Raw genomic sequence first — 20,797 nt, forward strand, 5'->3', positions numbered from 1 at the left:
CATAAATATTCCAATCAAAAACTGATATTCAGCATTCTAGGAAAATATTTTTTTTTATTTTCTCTTAAAGCAGGGTGAATATATTGTTAAATAAAATAAATTGTATACAAGCTAACTTCAGAGTCACACGTTAAAAAGAATGCTTCAAGCAGATATTACTATCAAGTCTCAGATTGATTCTAGTTGAATCAAAATAAATGTGGCCAATGCACAAAGTGTGCTTTATTTATAATTTATTGTACTCTCAATAATACCAAGATATCACTTCAGTCAAAGTCCCTGAAGACATTTGTACATAGTTCCTGGTACAATCCTGCAGAGAACATTGGAAAACAGCCAAGAATCTAATATAAATTTACAATCTAAATCAACACTCTCTCAGATGCCCTGATCCTTGCGGAATTGATATTGAGTACATGCAAGCTAGTTCCTATTGATGTAAGCTCATAGACTGAGACTAGTCCTTTTAACACACTCGTTAGTGGTCCATAGACATATACATCAAATGCATATATTTTCTGAGATTAACTTGCAAACTAATACCATCCCGATTTCTGGAAACCCACTTTAGAGGTATACCTCCCCCCTTAAGTAATAAACTTCCATATTACAATCCTTCTTCAACATGCCACCTGCCTCCACCCTCGGTCACCACCCTCACGACTTATCTCAGAGGTCTGAAGTCCTGAGACAACAATAGCTTCAGCAGTAAAAAATCTGAGATTGAGAAAGTGATGAAAGCGAGAAATTTTGATGGTGTCAGAAGTACAGAGTCGTGAAACCTTTTGGTTAAACTTCATATGATAGTCACAGAGAGGAATGAAACTGAAGGCTCTGACAATGGGCTTGTTCACTCAGAGGTGGAATTAATGGCAAACGCCTGCTATCAGATATGGCATAAACACTTTATACTGCAGGTATGGGTTTTCCTATTTGTTGGTCATGTGCAATATATCTCTGATGTACATAAATCCTACCTGCCAAAGTTGATGGGTTCATTAGCAAAAGCAACAAACACAAAATATGGAGGAACTCGGGCAGCGTCTATGGAGGGAAATATACTGTCAATATTTTGGGTCAAGACCCTTCATCAGGACTGCTTGCAGCATCTGCATAATCTCTTGTGGTTCAGGTCCATTAATATATTTGTAATATATAGCATGCTTTTGCATAGAAATTGTGTGTTAGAATCTGTTTTTCATGTTCAATATCTATAATCATATAGATTCATCCTTGAATAGATTATTTTCAAAGGAAATAATGCACATTGGGATGATTGGATTAATTTCACAACAACACATCTGGCTATTTGGAAGTTTGGCTGATCATCTAGCTTGGCAAAATAGTGCAGACATTTCAGCTCCAAATGAGAACATCGTCAGTGCGCAGTTGAGGGTGTTGCCTCCTCAGAATGCCAGCTTACATACTCCTCCAGGGTCCCAAGGGGTGTTGATTTGATGTCATGAACCAGCCAACCAGATCATGATGTGTAATCAATATCCACTGGAACCCTGGAGGAGTATATGAGCCGGCATTCTGAGGAGACAACACCTTCAACATCCTCAACTGTGCATTGATGAAGGCTTCTCAATTGGAGCTGAAACGTCTGCAAACATTTTGCCAAGCTCGGCGAACAACCAAACATCCAAATAGCCAACCCAAGCTACCAATATTCCGCAATATTTCTAACATCTGGCTATTTTCTGGTATCAGATCCACACTTAACGATGTTGTTAATCCCATTTCCTCTCTTGCCTACATAATTCAGAAGTCAAGTTGCAGACTTTGCCTGTCATACAACAATTTCAGTAAAACTAAGATCTATCATGCTACCTTGCTGCATTTCTGATATTTCAAAAGGTCATTCTGCTAACATCAGGATACCTGACTGGACTGTTTCAAAGCTTGCTGAAAAATGTTTAAATGCTTTCCAAATTCCAGGGAATATACTCATACCAATATGGAGTGCATTATCTATAAGTTAACTGTCAGCACACTCATTCAGTGAGCAACCTGATGGCAGCACACCATTACATCCTTTCTAGATGAGGTATAGCAAGGTCTACTCTACATCAACACTAGCAGGTGCCACACAAGTGCTGTTTATATCTGTACAATAAAGGATGTGATTTCCCCAAAATGAAGATATATTCCAAGATGGGTAATGTCTTCAGAGTCATTTGCAACAACAAAGAATAAATTAATGCAAAAAACTAAATCAATATAGTCCAATCATAACAGTTGGGTGGCTGTACTGTTTTGGTCTTCCAGATCTAACTACTCTGTGACTGCAAACTGGCCACTGGAAGATTGATGCAATTTCCGTGAAGTTTCCACAGATATCTTTGGCAATCCATACTACAATCATGCCCTAAATTGAGCATGGTCTTCACATTGTAGCTTGAGGTTACTTGAAGGAGTAAGCTGTGATGGTTGGCTTTGAGATGAGCATAGAGCCAGAGGGACCATGACAGAAGATTCATTACAGCCCATTTAAGGACAGGCAGTGATGTCCTTTACTTCTACCCCATTCAACCTCCAGGTTTTGGCACCTTCACTCATTTGCATGCAGGCCCATCATTAACTACAAAAATCTATTTTAGATCTCTGTTCTGGGTGTAAACCACTCTAAGACCATTTCAAATAAGGTCAACCAGCTTAATTGTTAGTGAAAAAACACAATGGTTTAGTCTACCACCAAAGTGTGCAGTCCAACCTCTAGCGATTTTTCTTTGACTGCTAATACGGACAAAAAAGTTAGAAGGCTGTTGATAGTCCTGAGTTGCAGATTTTTCCAGCTCTCTGTCAAATTTTCCTGGGTGATTGATTGCTTTAATGGTAGATCAGCATTCTTATTTCAGATGTGTCAGATTTATGAATATTTCACTTTTAAAAGCTGTTAAGGATGTTGAAAACTATAAGGCGGACTGACAGATAATTGTACTGAAAGGCTATACAAACATATAATGAAGTAATTTTATTCAGTGTCGGAGTCTGATGCACAGAATTCAATCAGTGTGGAATTAAAAAGGAGTTCACTTCAGTGCAGATAGTTACAATAACCGTCACTAACCTGCTTCAAAGAAAAGTGCTTATTTCAGCTGTAAACTATTCATCATTCTTTTGCAGGGATGGTAAATGACAATTTGCTCCTTCATATATAAAATGTGGTAATCTGGTGAGGGTGCTTTTTGAAAAAGCTCTCCTTGTGCAAAAGAGAATTAGCATGCAATTTGGATCTTTCGGTTATGATACATTTATTGCTATCACTCATAAGTAGGTTGTTTAAATGGAAAAATTCTGCACTGCATTGAAGGTAATATACAGGTGGAACATGCAAACAATATAAGACATAATCGGAACATTTACAACGTTAATGGAATATATATTCTCCACTCAGTCCTAAGTTTAGCAAATATAGTTATGTCTTATTTTGGGGAATTAGTACAGTGCTGTGATGTTTGTTTTATTTAATCCACTATATAAAACATTATTATAAAAATGAACAAAAGATAAACAAACAGCAACAGGTAATATAACCACCATTATGGAATGACAAAGCAGACTCATTGGGCCAAACAGCTTATTTCTGCTCCTATGATTTCTGGTCTTATGGTTTTAATAGTTAGAATTGAATATATTAAATGGTGTGATGTAATGTGATGATGACGTAACTACAAGAACTTTGCTGAGAAACAGCATAAATAATTACGTATCCCCAATTGCAATTTCACATTCCATAGCTCACCATATATCTTATTTCTAAATACAGAAGCAAAATAATTCATAAACCTCGTAAATTCTTCTTGATTGTGAATATTCAAAAACCTTGTTTTATGATCAATGCAAAGGCCAGACTGTCATATGTGGTTCATTGTCCTCAAACTTACTCTGAATTTAAAATCATCAAAGCCTCTGGGACATTTTATGCAAAGTTATGTACAGAAAATGATGCCACAGGTTTTGAGTGTAGGCTTTTAAGATTTGTCACAGGATGTAACCAAATTATATACTGTATATTCATCATGTGTGTCACAACAGCATCACAACCAGGTGATGTGCATAGAATGATGAAGTCTTCACGGAAGCATGCTGTATTCCTTAAACTTGGACATTAGATATATGCCATGTGAAATTGTAACTCACCACAATAACAGAAACATTAGTCCATTAATGTCCACTCTAAATAGACAGAAAGTGAGGATATAGATAAATGGACCTCGTGCTTTATATAATTTTTCCACTGCATAATTTTGGTTCATTTTATTTAAATATACAAATTAGCATGGATGTTTCAAATAACTGGGGATCATTGGATTCCCCAGTTCCTCCTATTGACAACTTAGTGATGTCTATGTGAATGTAGAAATACCTGGAAGAGCCGTCAGGTTCATGGACCAAAAACTGGGAATGGGAAGTAAATCAATTTTGGTAGCCATGGATTCAGGGGTCAGCTGTCCTTCTTCTGTGTCATAAATTTCTATGGACTTGTGAACTCAGAGTACAGAAGGCTAAGGCATACCTGGGTAGAAGTTAAACAGCAGTTTCTTCAGAGCAAGAGTAGCAACAATGACATACATTAGAAAACAAACTGCAGTAAGAGTGAGGCCATCCAACCCAGAAAGTACCTACAAAGTGCCCCCACTAAAACGTGCTTATATTAACAAAAATGTACTGTCCGGTCCTCCTTTACAAAGACTGGTACTACTCTGGTTAGATGGAAAAGGGACTATAGAGCTCAGCTTTTGTATAGACAGAGAGAGATAGTTGTAATCAGTGGGAAAATCTGACATTTGGAGTTGGGACATTGAATGAAGAGGTTGGAGGTGGGGGTAGTTATCACGGCCTCATAGCCAGTCTGGTGGGGAGTAGATAAGTAAGGGAAGATGGCAAGGGATATCAGAGAGCAGGAAGGTGATAGGTTACAGTAGTGAGAGGTAAATGAGATAGGAAATGTCAGTGTATGAGGATTGGTATTGTGGTTGACAGGCAGGCTTCAAATTAAGCATCAAGTCTGGGGAGATAAGATTAGCAAGTTCTTGTCAGGGAGTGGGGTGGTTAACACTAGATACACTTATCACTTCCCGAGGGGCCGCTGCATCCATGTGTGCCGCTATCTTAAGAAACTGTAGGGGTGATATAGTACAATGGCTGGGCAGAGGGAAGGGTGTACAGTGTGTATGTATATAATTTTGTAGCCTCTCAATCAATGCTGTGCAAGAAAGATCAGTTTCTTCTGTGAATGTGTAATGACGGGCACCTATACTCCCTCAGAAGCTTGTTGTCCAATTTCCCCCATGATGTTCTAAAATGAGTTCTGTACTCACAAGGGGACTGACGCCAGAAAGAACCTGACTGAATTTCCTGATTTTTGCAATGCGCCCCCAAAACAAATGCATATGTGATCTAAACACGAGGAAATCTGCAGATGCTGGAAATTCAGGCAACACACACAAAATGCTGGTGGAACGCAGCAGGCCAGCCAGCATCTGTAGGAAGAGGTACAGTGGACATTTCGGGCCAAGACCCTTCGTCAGGACTAACTGAAAGAAGAGATAATAGGGGATTTGAAAGTGGGAGGGGGAAGGGGAAAAATCCAAAATGATAGGAGAAGACAGGAGGGCGAGGGATGGAGCTAAGAGGTGGAAAGTTGATTGGCAAAAGGGATACAAGGCTGGAGAAGGGAGAGGATCATGGGACGGGAGGCTTGGGGAGAAAGAAAGGCTGGAGGGGAGCCCAGAGGAAGATGGAGAGCAGGCAAGGAGTTATAGTGAGGGGGACAGAGGTAGAAAAGAGAGAGAGAGAAAAGGAAAAAATAACAATTAATTAATCAATAGATAGATAAATAAATAAATAAATAAATGATGGGGTAAGAAGGGGAGGAGGGGCATTACAGAAAGTTAATGTTCATGCCATCAGGTTGGAGGCTACCCAGACAGAATATAAGGTGTTGTTTCTCCAACCTGAGTGTGGCTTCATCTTAACAGTAGAGGAGGCCGTGGATAGACATGTCAGAATGGGAATGGGATGTGGAATTAAAATGTGTGGCCACTGGGAGATCCTGCTTTCTCTGGCAGACAGTGCGTAGGTGTTCAGCAAAACGGTCTCCCAGTCTGCGTTGGGTCTCGCCAATATATAGAAGGCCGCACTGGACCTAGTACCCCACCAGCCTCCGGGTCCAACATATAATTCTCTGTAACTTCTGCCACCTCCAACGGGATCCCACCACCAAGCACATCTTTCTCTTCCCCCCCCCCCGCTTTCCGGAGGGCTCGCTCCCTACACGACTCCCTCGTCCATTCGACCCCCCTCCCCCATTCCTTCCCACCAATCTCCCTCCCGGCACTTATCCTTGTAAGCGGAACAAGTGCTACACATGCCCTTACACTTCCTCCCTCACCACCATTCAGGGCCCCAGACAGTCTCTCCAGGTGAAGCGATGCTTCACCTGTGAGACAGCTGGTGTAATATACTGCGTCCGGTATATATTGGCGAGACCCGACACAGACTGGGAGACCATTTTGCTGAACACTTACGCTCCGTCCGCCAGAGAAAGCAGGATCTCCCAGTGGCCACACATTTTAATTCCACATCCCATTCCCATTCTGATTCTACTGTCAAGATGAAGCCACACTCAGGTTGGAGGAACAACACCTTATATTCCATTTACGTTGCCTCCAACCTGATGGCATGAACATTGACTTCTCTAACTTCCGTTAGTGCCCCTCCTCCCCTTCTTACCCCATCCCTTATTTATTTATTTATTTATTTATTTATTATTTTTCTTCCTCCCCCCCTTTCTCTCTGTCTCTTTTTTTTCTCCCTCTGACCCTCTCACTTTAACTCCTTGCATGCTCTCCATCTTCCTCTGGGCTCCCCTCCCCCTTTCTTTTTCCCTAGGCTTCCTGCCCCATGATCCTCTCCCTTCTCCAGGCTTGCATCCCTTTTGCCAATCAACTTCCCAGCTCTTAGCTCCATCCCTCCCCCTCATGTCTTCTCCTATCATTTTGGATTTCTCCCCTTCCCCCTCCCACTTTCAAATCTCTTACTATCTCTTCTTTCAGTTAGTCCTGACAAAGGGTCTTGGCTCGAAATGTCTACTGTACCTCTTCTTATAGATGCTGCCTGGCCTGCTGTGTTCCACCAGTATTTTGTGTGTATTGAATATGTGGTCTATTCCGGATAAGACAACAGACAACCTTACAGCACTATGAAAGAAAAATAAACAATAATGCTTTTCAGTGTCATTTCTCAGCAGTATATATGTTTCAACCATCTTACCTCTCATTTAATATTTCCTGAATAAACTGATCATTTTACATTTTATAGTTCAGACACTGCTTTAGATTTCCAGAACAGCAAAAATATTTTATATTTATTTTTAATCCTATTCTTATCCAAATTAATTCAGACAATCTACAACTCAATACTATAAGAAGCATCACATATTTTATGTTTCAAAAAATGTGGAGAAATTTGTTTTTGTTTATTAGAGCTAATTGCATGTGGAAGTATTGACTCCACTAGAATCAATGGAAGTAAATGCTCAGACATGAGTACAGCCCATTACCAATACTCACGTGCATTTGGTCCCAGTATAAGTGATGATTTGTTCCCATTATCTCTGAACATTAAAGTTATTCAGATTTTTTTAATGACAATGATTTGAACGTTTACGTAGCACTGAAATTAATAGAAATGTTTCTATTCGATTGATAGTAGAAACATAAGCGCATTATCTTAAGCTGGAATCATAATCAGTTCCATGATATTCTCAGTAATTCAAAAGAAAATCTATGAAAATATGATGAATCCTGTCGCCTGCAAGTCTATGACATCTCACAATGTCAGACTTGCTATTTTAGCACCCTAACAGCTCAAAATATTTAAAGGCATTGCAATAAATTATAACCTTCAAGAACTGTTTCATAAAAAAGCAGAAAATCTTTCCTCTCTACAGGTTTTTGTTGAACTTGATCATCTCCCAACAACTAGGAACAGCAACTAAGGAATTACAAGGAGCTGCCAGTATAGATGCCATCACATAGTTTCTTTCTGCTGGCTCCTGTGTCATTGCTGTTTAGTGGATGCTGCTCGTTAACACCAATAGCTAGCCTGCATTTGATCTCCTATTTTAGAGTTTTTAGAATTAAGTCATCAGGACAGTTTTCATAGGTGTGACTTTAGATAGGATCAATAATAGGGAAGCTCAATTCTCCAGTGAGGGTACAAGACTAATAGTGTTAATCTGAAAATTAGAGCCAGGGCACGAGGGAGAAAATCAGAAACATTTTAGTTATACAATGAGCTGTGAAAATCCCTTCCTAAAAGACTCTAAATGGTAGTTCAGTTCCAATTTTCAAGACTAAGATCAGAAGGTATTTCGTTTAGCGTGTCAGGAGACATTCAACAAAGAGAGGAGAGATACTAATCACCATGATGGTGGCTGAATGGTGGAACTGACTTTACCATATTTTCCATCTTCAGTGACTTCTTACAAGTCATGATTGAACAGGCAGTAGATCAATTTTGTGTTATGGAATCTTAAATGAACTTAGCAAATGTTGGCTTCATTTGGTGTAGTCTATTTAAGATTCATCAGAAAGCATTTAAAGATAATATATACAGTCAAATACGCTTCCTTCGTATGTGCAATGGTATGGAAATTTCCTCAACCAATCCATATGACTCACCATTTGCAACCAACTTATTTACAACTTCAGATTTTAGTATTGTGCAAAATATCAGAGCCAAATCTGAATGAATCCTCAACTAATTTCCAATGCAATTACAAATGCACTTGTTTCCAGCAACAAAAACTTGCATCAAGTTAATTATAACTGAATTTCAAAAATGCAAAAAATGAATATCATAATACCATAAGATAAAGTAGCAGAATTAGGCAATTTGGCCCAAAAGGTCTGCTCTGCCATTTCATCATGGCTAATCCATTTTCCTGTCAGTCCCAATCTTCTGTCTTGTCCCTATAACCCTTTATTCCCTGACTAATCAAGAATCTATCAACCTCTATGTTAACAGTGTATAGAAAGAAACAGTAAAATCTATCAATAAATCTTGATTCAAGTAATATTTTTGCTTATGATATACCATAACCGGGCTTCAATCTCATGCCCTGCCTTTCCAGTTGTACCAGAACTATATATTGTACTTAACATCGTTTTTTAATATTGATTTTGTTTCCTGTATTTCTAAAAGTGCTTGCATATCAATTGCAGCTGGATTTTGCATTGATCATGCAAAATGTTTGCCATCTTGTGAACAACATTGGGCACTGAACCAGATCTTACTGGCTGTTACCAATAGTTCCAAACACAGCTGCCAGCATTTGGCCATTCAAAATGGCTATAACTCATGGAGTCCAACATGGGGCCCAGAATTTAATGACAGAATTGGAAGTCTACATTTGTCAGTTTCTCTGCAGTTTGACTCCACACAGAGTCCGTCAGCAAGACACAGTCTGACTGGGATTTCCAGATATTACAGTGGTGAAATTACGGCTTGCTTCCCATGGCAGATTAGAATCCCACTGATTTCAATGAGAACTGCAGTATAAACAATTTAGCTTCAATGGTTTTTTTAATGAATCCTTCCTCAAATTTGGGACAGGCCAAATTTCTTTAGCTTTCTCAGGAAGTAAAGGCGCTGGTGGGCCAACCAAGCAGAGTTCACTGCCAAGAAGGCCCACCAGCGCCTTTACTTCCTGAGAAAGCCAAAGAAATTTGGCCTGTCTCCTAAAACCCTCACTTATTTTTATAGATGCACTGTAGAAAACATTACTCTAGGGTGCATCACAACCTGGTATGGAAGTTATCCTGTCCAAGACCGGAAGAAGCTGCAGAGGATCGTGAACACAGCCCGGCATATCACACAAACCAATCTTCCATCCTTGGACTCACTTTACACCGCACGCTGTCGGAGCAGTGCTGCCAGGATAATCAAGGACACGACCCACCCAGCCAACACACTTTTCATCCCTCTTCCCTCCGGGAGAAGGCTCAGGAGCTTGAAGACTCATACGGCCAGATTTGGGAACAGCCTCTTTCCAACTGTGATAAGACTGCTGAACGGATCCTGACCCGGATCTGGGCCGTACCCTCCAAATATCTGCGCCTCTCTCTCGGTTTTTTTGCACTACCTTACTTTCCCTTTTCTATTTTCTATTTATGATTTATAATTTAAATTTTTAATACTTACTATTGATTTGTAATCCAGGGAGCGCGAAGCGCAGAATCAAATATCACTGTGATGATTGTATGCTCTAGTATCAATTGTTTGGCGACAATAATGTGAAGTAAATTCTTTGCTTTGCATTCAATGTATTTATAATACATCACAGAGTTTTCATTGAAAGACTAGAATCACAAAGCAATTGAGGTCTTTTAGTAATGATAAAGCTTGAACTAGTGTAATGCACAAGAGGAGAATAATAAATTACAGAAATGCCCTGGTGTGTGCATACTTCATCCTACTGTTTTCATTGTGCTTCTTCTGTTTATAGACATTGGGAGCTGGCTGGAACTTTTTGGATTTCAGTTGCACAATGTGGTACCTGGATTCCCAAAGCCTGAAATGAATATCATGGAAGCAACTTATGAACTTCTGAAAACTCAAACCAGAACTCAAGACTGGGATCCCAGCAAGGTATGACAAGTGAAATACCTTCCATTGGTTTTCCTTTATTCTTCAATGTCTCCCCACTTTTTCAAAAGCAATGCCTTATGCTTTCAATACTATTGACACTCTAAAACCTCACTCAGCAGCATTTTGCACATCACCAGCTGGTGGACCTGAAACAAATGATGACTGAATCCAACCTTGTCCTCATACAACTTCTATATATTTCCCAGTAGACTTACTAGACTGTGATCAGGACTACATATCTTCTCTAACCTAAGGATCATGGAGCAAATTAGATGGTTGTCCATTTGTATGTCACCTTGGTTGTCAATGATGACTCTGAGAATTGCCAATTATAAATAAATCCTTATTGAAAGTCAATCTGAGATACTGTACATGCAAGGACCAATCCCTCTTAATGATACCGTGGGATGTTGCAGCAAAAATATGTATTTTGAGTGTTGTCCTTTTGAAAAGGACCAATTTAGCAAAAACAGGGTTAGTAAAAACTGAGTTTTGAGTAAAAAAAAATCAAGAACTGAATCTTTTAGACCATTGAAGTTGAAAATCACGCCTTGAGTGAACGCAGGACATTGTGCTATTGTTGATGTCTCATGAGCGATTTACGCTGGGAATGTGTTACTAATGTCAGCAGGAATCCAACTGGAAAGTCAAAATTTACGTCCCATACCAGGTACCAAGAAGACCACTGGTAAATGCAAATTGATATTATCTCTGATTACCTTGTTTTCAACTGTGAGGTGAAGTTTAGGTCAGACATGACGTTTTTGATTTCACGTAAGAAATACTTTGAAGAAAGGTAGGGTGCTGTTCTACAAAACGGTCAACATCTGATCCAGTATTTCTAAATCAACTTAATCCATCAATTATCTTTCAATTGCTTTTATACTCCAGTTCTCTCAAAATTAATGCTAACATTGCACTTGCTTTCCTTACCATGACTCAACCTGCAAGTTAACCTATAGGGAACCCAGCATGAGGACTCCCAAGACCCTTAACTTCTCTGTTGTTGAATTGTCTCCCCATTTAAACAATTGTCTATGCCTTTATTTCTTTGACCAAAGTGCATGACCATAACCTTTCCTATGTTGTGTTCCATCTGCCACATCTTTGCCCATTCTCCAAATCTGTCTAAGTTAGAAGAAGATGGTGTATTTGTTGATATGCCAGATCACTTCAGACGACTAATGAAGTATAGCCGCTGTCTTGCCTTCTTTATAACTGCATCGATATGTTGGGACCAGGTTAGATCCTCAGAGATCTTGACAGTGAGGAAATTGATGCTGCTCACTCTCTCCACTTCTAATCCCTCTATGAGGATTGGTATGTGTTCCTTCATCTTACCCTTCCTGAAGTCCATAATCAGCTCTTTTGTCTTACTGACGTTAAGTGCTGGGTTGTTGCTGTGGTACCACTCCAGTAGTTGTCATATCTCACTCCTGTATGCCCTCTCATTACCACCTGAGATTCTACCAACAATGGTTGTATCGTCAGCAAATTTATAGATGGTGTTTGAGCTATGCCTAGCCATAACAGTCATGTGTATATAAAGCATGGAGCAGTGGGCTAAGCACATACCCCTGGGGTATGCCAGTGTTAATCATCAGCGAGGAGGATATGTTATCACCAATCCGCACAGATCATGGTCTTCTGGTTAGGAAGTCAAGAATCCAATTGTAGAGGGAGCTACAGAGGCCCAGGTTCTGCAACTTCTCAATCAGGATTGGTGGGAATGATGGTATAAAATGCTGAGCTATAGTCGATTTTCAGCAACCTGACATAGGTGCTTGTGTTGTCCAGGTGGTCTAAAGCCGTGTGGAGAGCCATTGAGATTGCGTCTGCCATTGACCTATTGTGGTGATAGGTAAATTGCAATGGGTCCAAATCCTTGCTGAGGCAGGAGTTCTGTCTAGTCATGACCAACCTCTCAAAGCATTTTCTCACTATAGATGTGAGTGCTACCAGGTGATATTCACTAAGGCAGCTCACGTTATTCTTCTTAGGCACTGGTATAATTGTTGCCCTTTTGAAGCAAGTGGGAACTTCCGCCCATAGCAGTGAGAGGTTGAAAATGTCCTTGAATGCTCCTGCTAGTTGGTTGGCATAGGTTTTCAGACATTTACCAGGCACTTCATCAGGACCTTCCACCTTGCAAGGGTTCACCCTCTTTAAAAACAGCCTGATATCAGCCTCTGAGACAGAGATCACAGGGTTATCAGATGCAGCAGGGAACTTCACGTCTGTAGTTGTGTTCTCCCTTTCAAAGCAGGCATAGAAGGCGTTGAGTTCATCTGGTAGTGAAGCATCACTGCCATTCATGCTCTTGGGTTTCGCTTTGTAGGAAGTAATGTCTTGCAAACCCTGCCAGAGTTGCCGTGCATCCAACGTCACCTCCAACCTCGTTCGAAATTGTCTCTTCGCCTCTTGAACTCTTTTCTCCTATATTCAGGCCCATATTATTAGTTAAGTAATCTAGCAACTATCTTACCAGACCTTTCAACGTAGCAAATCATTACAGCCAAGTCAAATCCCATAGATAGTAACACAAATAAGCTTACCCAACTCTTAGTGAAGTCTGTAATACCCCCTGAAAAATAGGACATTTCATTCAATTGATGCTGGCTGATGTCCTAATTAAAAGCAATATCTATGATGAACTCATTGTACGGTTACTGACATTATTACACATAAGTGTATGAAAGCTGTAGGATTCCTCATTCCCAACACCAAAAGCATGCCAGAAAAAGCTTTGCTTCTAAGTTCCCATTAGTCTGGCTGGCCAACAACTAGCCAAAAATAAGATTTATCTTCCATCCCATGATTTAGAGTGATTACATTAAAAGTGTACTCTAGGTTATATCTCATTATTGATACTCTGTTGTGAAGAGCAACACAATTCTTTCACTCCACTGTACTGTGATCTGTCCAATAATAGAATTTCCAGAGCAAGCAGCAACGCAGAATATTTTATTCGCTGAAAGATGTCAAGTAGAATAAAAATTCATTTCTCGAAGGCATGCTATAATGGTTGCGAAAGGTTTATAATCCCAAAACCATTGATATAGTAACTCTGCTATGAGGCCTGTTTTATCCTATGTAGAGCTCTGATTGTGCCAGTGTCAAGCAGATTAACTGAGAGCATGTCAAGAAGTCAGGTCTTAGAGCTCAGCTAAGGGACAGCTGTTTGTGTTGGGGGGGGGGGGTCACATGGTGAAAACGTCTTAAAATATATTAAAATTGAGTTATAGTGCAAAGTTTTACATTTGTATTAAATATATAAATTCTATGTGTGGCCTTTTGCAATTACTGTAAATAGGCTCTGCAGTGTTTATATTTCACTCTTTTTACAAGACCAGTGACTGTGATAGTTCTATTGAAAGAGCGATGGAATGAATATATAAAAAGCCATAGTTTGATCCCCAGTTACAGCAATGTGCATGGGATTAGTTTATCTTCACCCTGATTTTTATAAGAATGTGAGTAGATTATCACAAGTAGCAATTGAAAGGAAGTCATTCACAATACGTGGGGAAATTAATTCTGTGTATAGCTCTAAAGTGAATGCAGCACAACTTATATGGTTCTTAAGAGAAGATGGTTGTAAATTATTTTGACATTGCTGTGTTAAACATTCCCAGAATTATTCAAATAAGACTGTGAGTGACCTCGTTCAATATATCTCTCCCAAAATATTCCTTAGTAATCGTAGTATATCCTGCTAATTGAATATCTGATGCTTGGGATGGATTTTTATTTTGCTACTGAGTGTTAATGGCATTTTGAATGTGCAGATTTATATTTATATGCTGATAATGAAATTGAGACCTTGTACAGTTTTGGGAGAAGTATTAGCAAATCTTCTGAGAACTTCATAACCTCTCTGTTGAAAATAATTTCTTTGGAGCGTGTACTTGAACAGGGGCTCTCTCTGCTTGTTTTTTTCAGGTTGTATTAGGTATACAGTGTGAACTACAGAAGCAACTCAAAAGCTTCATATCTCTGAAACGGCTGCCCCAAGCTTCCATAGGGAACTACCAGAAATGCCAAGATAAACGGCCAAGATTTGCCGCAGTTCCTTCTGTCTTTGGCAAAGGAGTCAAGTTTGCCATCAAGGATGCTAAGGTAACCGCTGACATCATCGGGGTTGCCAGTGACGACAGCAGGCGCATAGCCGCCATTCTCAATGGTGCTGATTATCTGGAAAATCTCCATTTCACCATTGATGGTCGAGATACGCATTACTTTGTTAAATCGGGACCTTTAGAAGAAGACCTGAACATAATTGGGAATACCGGAGGGGGCCGTGTGCTGGAAAATGGAGTCAATGTGACTGTCTCTCAGATGACCTCTGTGGTAAATAGAAGGACTAGAAGGTTTGCAGATATCCAGCTCCAGTACGGGGCTCTAGGCTTCAACATCCGCTACGGTGCCACCATTGAAGAAGAGAGAATCCACGTGTTAGAGATGGCCAGACAGAGAGCTGTAGCCCAAGCCTGGGCAAAGGAACAGCGTAGAGTGCAAGAGGGAGAAGAGGGGGCGAGAGCGTGGACTGAAGGAGAGAAGCAGCAGCTGCTGAGCAGTGGAAGAGTGTCAGGCTATGATGGTTATTTTGTATTGCTTGTGGAACAATATCCGGATCTTTCCGACAGTGCCAACAACATCCAGTTTATGAGACAGAGTGAAATAGGAAAGAGGTAACGGTGAAGAAACGCCTGCCTTTCAGTCACCAAAGACTGCCTGTTTTTAAAACATTTATTGATTTGCTGTACTCTTTTCTAGAATGATATCCTGTACATATTGTGATGGAGAAAAAAGTCAATTTTCAAGCTGCCTTCAAATGTGATAAAATATGGTATTTTAATAATACCCTTGTTTAGCATTCCTTTGAGTGGTTGGACACCTGATCTGGTCCATAATCAATAACATCAGACTATAGTGCTCAGTCCAGATCAGACGTAAATCTATACTATAGTTCCAGAATACACTAGTAGGGGTTGAGTGCGTTCATTAAATACTGTACTTTGTCTCTAATGTACAATTAGAAAAAGATGCCAACTGTGTTCTTCATAACAGTTCAGAATCGCATATTTTCTGTCACATAATGATTGTCCAAGGGTGCGTTGCATTATTGGGCTAGATACAATAGCTAAAGATGTTTAATTTTGATATTCTTCATTTTTTTTATTTAATTGTGAATGGTATATAATGCTGTGAACAAAAAGAGTATGTATGATTGGTGTGTGAAGCACAGTACACCTGTTTTAAACTGCTTATGGTGGTGGGTGCGGTTAAAGCCTGTTGTGCATTATTTCCCACAGTAAAACATATCTTTATTGTTCACCATTAAAACCAGTTATTTCCTCATTTAAATCAAATTGGTGGTGTAATTGCTAAAGTAAAGAGCAATTTGGTTTTCTTTTCTAGGTATAACCATACCAGGAGGTATACATTGAGGTGTAACTTCTTCACTAACTTTGTGTAATTAATTTTAGAATGTAGTCTGGCGCAACGTCAACACACGTTTACAGTATGTGAAGGGCAAGCCAGACAAGTTGTTAATATTTTTAATTATGATGTAAAATTCCTGGTAGACATTATTAACGCCAGCCATTGCGACCTGCTAATTGTTACGTGTTTTCATGTACTGAGTATGCAATCTGCATTCAAGCAAGATATGATGGAAGTTGGTTCTGGATTTGTGGAATCAACTGATTCTGTATGGAAGTTTATAAATAAATATAGCACAATGGGGCTGGATATTAAATCTCATTCATTCACCAGTATATAAATGAATCAATGTAGGCCTATGATTTTACCAAATTTCACACAGCAGATTTTTTTTAATTCGTTAAAGGAACAATAGACTAGATTTTCTATCATGTTGTGTAAAGTTTATATGTTATTCTCAAATTAACTCTTAGGAAGAAAAATTTTGTTAATTAAAACTAGAACCATGCTCCATGTATCATAAATTCCTAATTCTATCAACTGTACCCTGTTTGGCATGTTAGCGCATTTGCATCGTGATCTCAACTGCCGGGTGATGCAAGCTTTCATGTCACCTCGACGATAGTCTAGAATATATCCATGCAGACTCAGGCTTTTGCAGCTCAGGATGGCATCTTAAAGAGGACTGATTGTTCCCTTCATCTAGCTGTTCTGTCACTTAAAATCTTGTTAATTCTGTAACTTCAAACTTTGTATCTCTCTCCTTCTGGATTTGTTGACCTTTCTAATCATTAATTAAGCTTCATATCCCAAAATGTCTGAGATCCTTTACTTATTTACCTCAGTCCAGGCCTTTTTCCCACAGGAACCATTCCCCAAGAACCCCAGCAGCCCTTCATCCACAGCCAGATGCAACATTTGTTGTTCAGGACAAACGGTGGCAGACATGGTAAGGCCAGCAGGGCTGTGAGGAGTTTTGTGGCCAATATCTCAAAGAGCACCACTAGAGAATGGTAGCAGCACTCTACAAAAAAGGGTTCTCGTACCTAATTTATACATTATCAATAAAAAAATTAGAAGTGAGACCAATTGGGTGAACTTTATACTGAATGGATAATAAAGTTGTGCAGTAAATGACCAGAGAAGATCATTAAAACTAGCACATTCATAGCAATCCAATCAAGCTTGTTTTTCTGCGTCATGTAGGCCTGAAGGACAAAGGATCAATCAAAATTTTGTTTCAACCTTTATCTGGATATAGCCAGGTACTTGCACTGTCCAATTTTGCATTCAGTGTTAATTCAATGGTTTGCTTCAGACATTAGCAGCCACCCTCTGATCATTGAAGGAGCAGAGGAGGTGAAACGTAAGACCATAAGGCCAGAAGGAATAGGAACAGAACTACGCCATTCAGCCCATCATCTGTTCCACCATTTCGTCATAGCTGATCCATTTCCCTCACAACTCGATTCCGCTGCCTTTTACCCATAATCTTTCATGCCCTGGCTAATCAAGAACCTATCAACCTCAGCTGTAAATACACCCAATGAACTGGCACTCAATCTAGGCCTTTCAACATTCAAAAGGTTTCAGTAAAATGCCCTGTCATTCTTCTAAATTCCAGTGAGTACAGGCCTAGAACCATCAATCACTCCTCATATGATTAGCCTTTCATTCCCAGAATCATTCTTGTGAACTTCCTCTGCACTCTCTCTAGTCTGAGAACATCATTTCTTAAATAAGGAGCCCAAAACTGATCAGAATACTTCATGTGAAACCTCACCAGTGCCTTATAAAGCCTCAGCATTACATCCTTGCTTTTATATTCTAGTCCTCTTGAAATTAATGCTCAAAAGGACTGACCCCTGCGAAACAACACTAGTCACCAACAGCCATTCAGAAAAGGCTTCCTTTATTCCCACTCTGCCTCCTGCCAATCAGCCAATGGTTTATTCATGCTAGTATTTTTCCTGTAATACCATGGGCTCCTGTTAAGCAGCCTCATTTGCAGGCCCCTTAAAAATTTCTGAGAACTCAAGTACATAACATCCACCAGTTCTCCTTTGTCTATCCTGCTTGTTATTACCTCATAGGAATTTTAAGGAATACAATGCCGCATAAATCAAGATCTTTTCATATATTTATTATATATTACTTTATACTTTATTGTCACCAAACAATTGATACTAGAACGTACAATAATTACAGCGATATTTGATTCTGTGCTTCCCACTCCCTGGATTACAAATCAATAGTAAATATTAAAAATTTAAATTATAATCATAAATAGAAAATAGAAAAATGGAAAGTAAGGTAGTGCAAAAAAACTGAGAGGCAGGTCCGGGTATTTGGAGAGTACATCCCAGATCCGGGTCAGGATCCGTTCAGCAGTCTTATCACAGTTGGAAAGAAGCTGTTCCCAAATCTGGCCGTACGAGTCTTCAAGCTCCTGAGCCTTCTCCTGGAGGGAAGAGGGATGAAAAGTGTGTTGGCTGGGTGGGTCGTGTCCTTGATTATCCTGTATTATATTAATTTATATAAAAAAGCACTTTTATTTCACATGTTGCGCGTTACGATTTGAATCAATGTGACAACATTGATCAACATTACCATAACATACAATTAAATGCTGGCTTTTGAAGCAACTGCATCAATATCTTCACTTTAAGGTAATCCAACTCACATGCACTCTTTCAAATGTTGATGCCATGAAGATCAAGGTCACTCATGGGACATGCATTCTGGTGTGATGTAGAATTAAAGAAGGAGACCATTCAACCCATCAAGTCTATGTCTGGTTTAAACTACTTTTCCAATGTTGAGATGAAAACAAAAATTACTGGAATAGTTCTGGATCTAAATGTGGTTTGCAGAGAAGTGGTTTCAGAGTGGGGCTGGTGACCTGGATGGAATAATGTGGAATGGGGATTAGTCTGGGACTATCAGAACCTGAAGTGTGAGGGTATCTGGATGGTGTTGTGATCACTTGTTGGAGTATGAGGTGAGGTGAGGTGAGGCGAACTGGAGGGAGGAATTGGGCTCAACACAGATATGGCCTAATCTAAAAAATATTTGTAGCTTTTCTGTTTATATTTCAGATATTCAGCATCGGTGTTTTTTTTTCCTGGGGTACTCAGCAACCAATTCAGTCAGTGATCAAGCATCGTGATGATATACTACCTGCTCAATATCTCCACCTGAACATACTGTAACATTGAGTGAGGAAGGTACAAGGCAACAGAAAAATCTTTGAAGAAACAGTAACAGCCAACCAACAATTCTTGTTCAGGAGAAAGGTAATGCTACCAAGGGTCTGAAAATTTGAATACAGTCAAAAAAACAAAGTGAGCAAATCAGAAGGGCATAAATCAAAAGAATATTACTGTACATTACTGTTTTTGTTCCCCATTGTGATATATAGATATTTGAAGATAAAGCAATTGTGGTGGTATATTGTGGATTTCCTATTGTGGTGTTTGCAACAGATATTGACAGATGAAGAGAATAAAGTAGTTCCTTAGTGCCTTTCTTTCCCATTGTTTTCAAAGATAAGTTGGCACGTGCCCTAAAGCTGAAGGATTCTGACTTACCTCATAGAATTTGTGACGCAGCTCCCAGGTACAGGGTTATGAGACACAACACTTCAGATTATGTGTAATATTTTTACTGAATTTAAAGCATGTCTATGTGGACTTGCCTGTGAATTTTGCAAACTATCAAAAGGATTTTGTTGCTGTTGGAACTAAACTTCAATCACAACAAAGTTGATAGGGTTTGCTGCTGATTTAGGAAGGAAGTTACAATGGGAGTGCTTTTCCTACATAAGTACCACTTGAAAAATATATCTGAAACAAAGTTGCTTTTGGAGTACTTTATAGGTCATTGTCTTTCCCTCAGGAAATGGGTAATGGAACAAATTTTCCAACTCAGTGTAACTACATTAAAGCAAATTATTATAGCAGAGGATAGAATTATTTGTAAGTTAATGATTAATAAAGATATGTTGATATGGTAAAAGTAAGAAGATTGGGAAAAATAAACAATGGGGATGGGCTAACCCTAAGACCCCTAATATACAACAATATACAACTGATAATGTTTTCCTTTAAAGGACTTGCTATAGATAATGAGGCAGGGTGTACCAAGTAATGCCAGCAGCTCAGTGCAGTCCCATGCACAGTTACTCCTTTAGAACATATGAAAGGCAGAGAGTCCTCATGAAGAGTCTTGGCCAGAAATATTGACTGTTTACTCTTTTCCAGAGATGCTGCCTGGCCCGCTGAGTTCCTCCAGCATTTTGTGCATGGTTCAAAGGCAAAGACCTGGTGGCCATGCTACTCCAGTGAATGTTCAAGCTGTGCTCTTGGACTCATCAATGCATGAGTTCTCCAAAAACCACTGAACTTGCACTTGTTAGACCTTGCAGAATGACAGCCAGTTATTTGAATGGATAAGAACATCTAAGAGGATAAATACTTTTAGGTAGGTATAAGGTAATTTGGAATTTGTTGAGGTGAGCGTGACTTAAAGTTTTCAATTATTAAGTGTGATTATAAATCCTTTGAAAAAAAAAATAACAATTTGCTGTGTTCCGGAAGTATAAGCCTTCCTGATTCCAACTCACCAGCTAGTTACAGCAACATCATTTACTGATCAAGGGAAGACAATATCATTCATAATTACCCATTAA

General features: G+C 39.4%; 1 protein-coding gene across 6 annotated transcripts in view; it reads left to right on the forward strand.

Moving 5' to 3' along the window:
* tenm1 (teneurin transmembrane protein 1) overlaps window positions 1-15,357 on the forward strand; it is an 802,783-nt gene extending 787,426 nt beyond the window's left edge. For all 6 annotated transcript variants that reach the window (XM_072271295.1, XM_072271297.1, XM_072271298.1 and 3 more), the window contains 2 exons: window positions 10,520-10,662; window positions 14,605-15,357. In XM_072271295.1, the coding sequence (XP_072127396.1) occupies window positions 10,520-10,662; window positions 14,605-15,357 (896 nt within the window). The remainder of the gene's footprint in view (window positions 1-10,519; window positions 10,663-14,604) is intronic.
* Window positions 15,358-20,797: the final 5,440 nt, after the last annotated feature.

This window comes from Mobula birostris, chromosome 10, assembly GCF_030028105.1.
Source record: "Mobula birostris isolate sMobBir1 chromosome 10, sMobBir1.hap1, whole genome shotgun sequence".
Lineage (NCBI taxonomy): Eukaryota > Metazoa > Chordata > Chondrichthyes > Myliobatiformes > Myliobatidae > Mobula > Mobula birostris.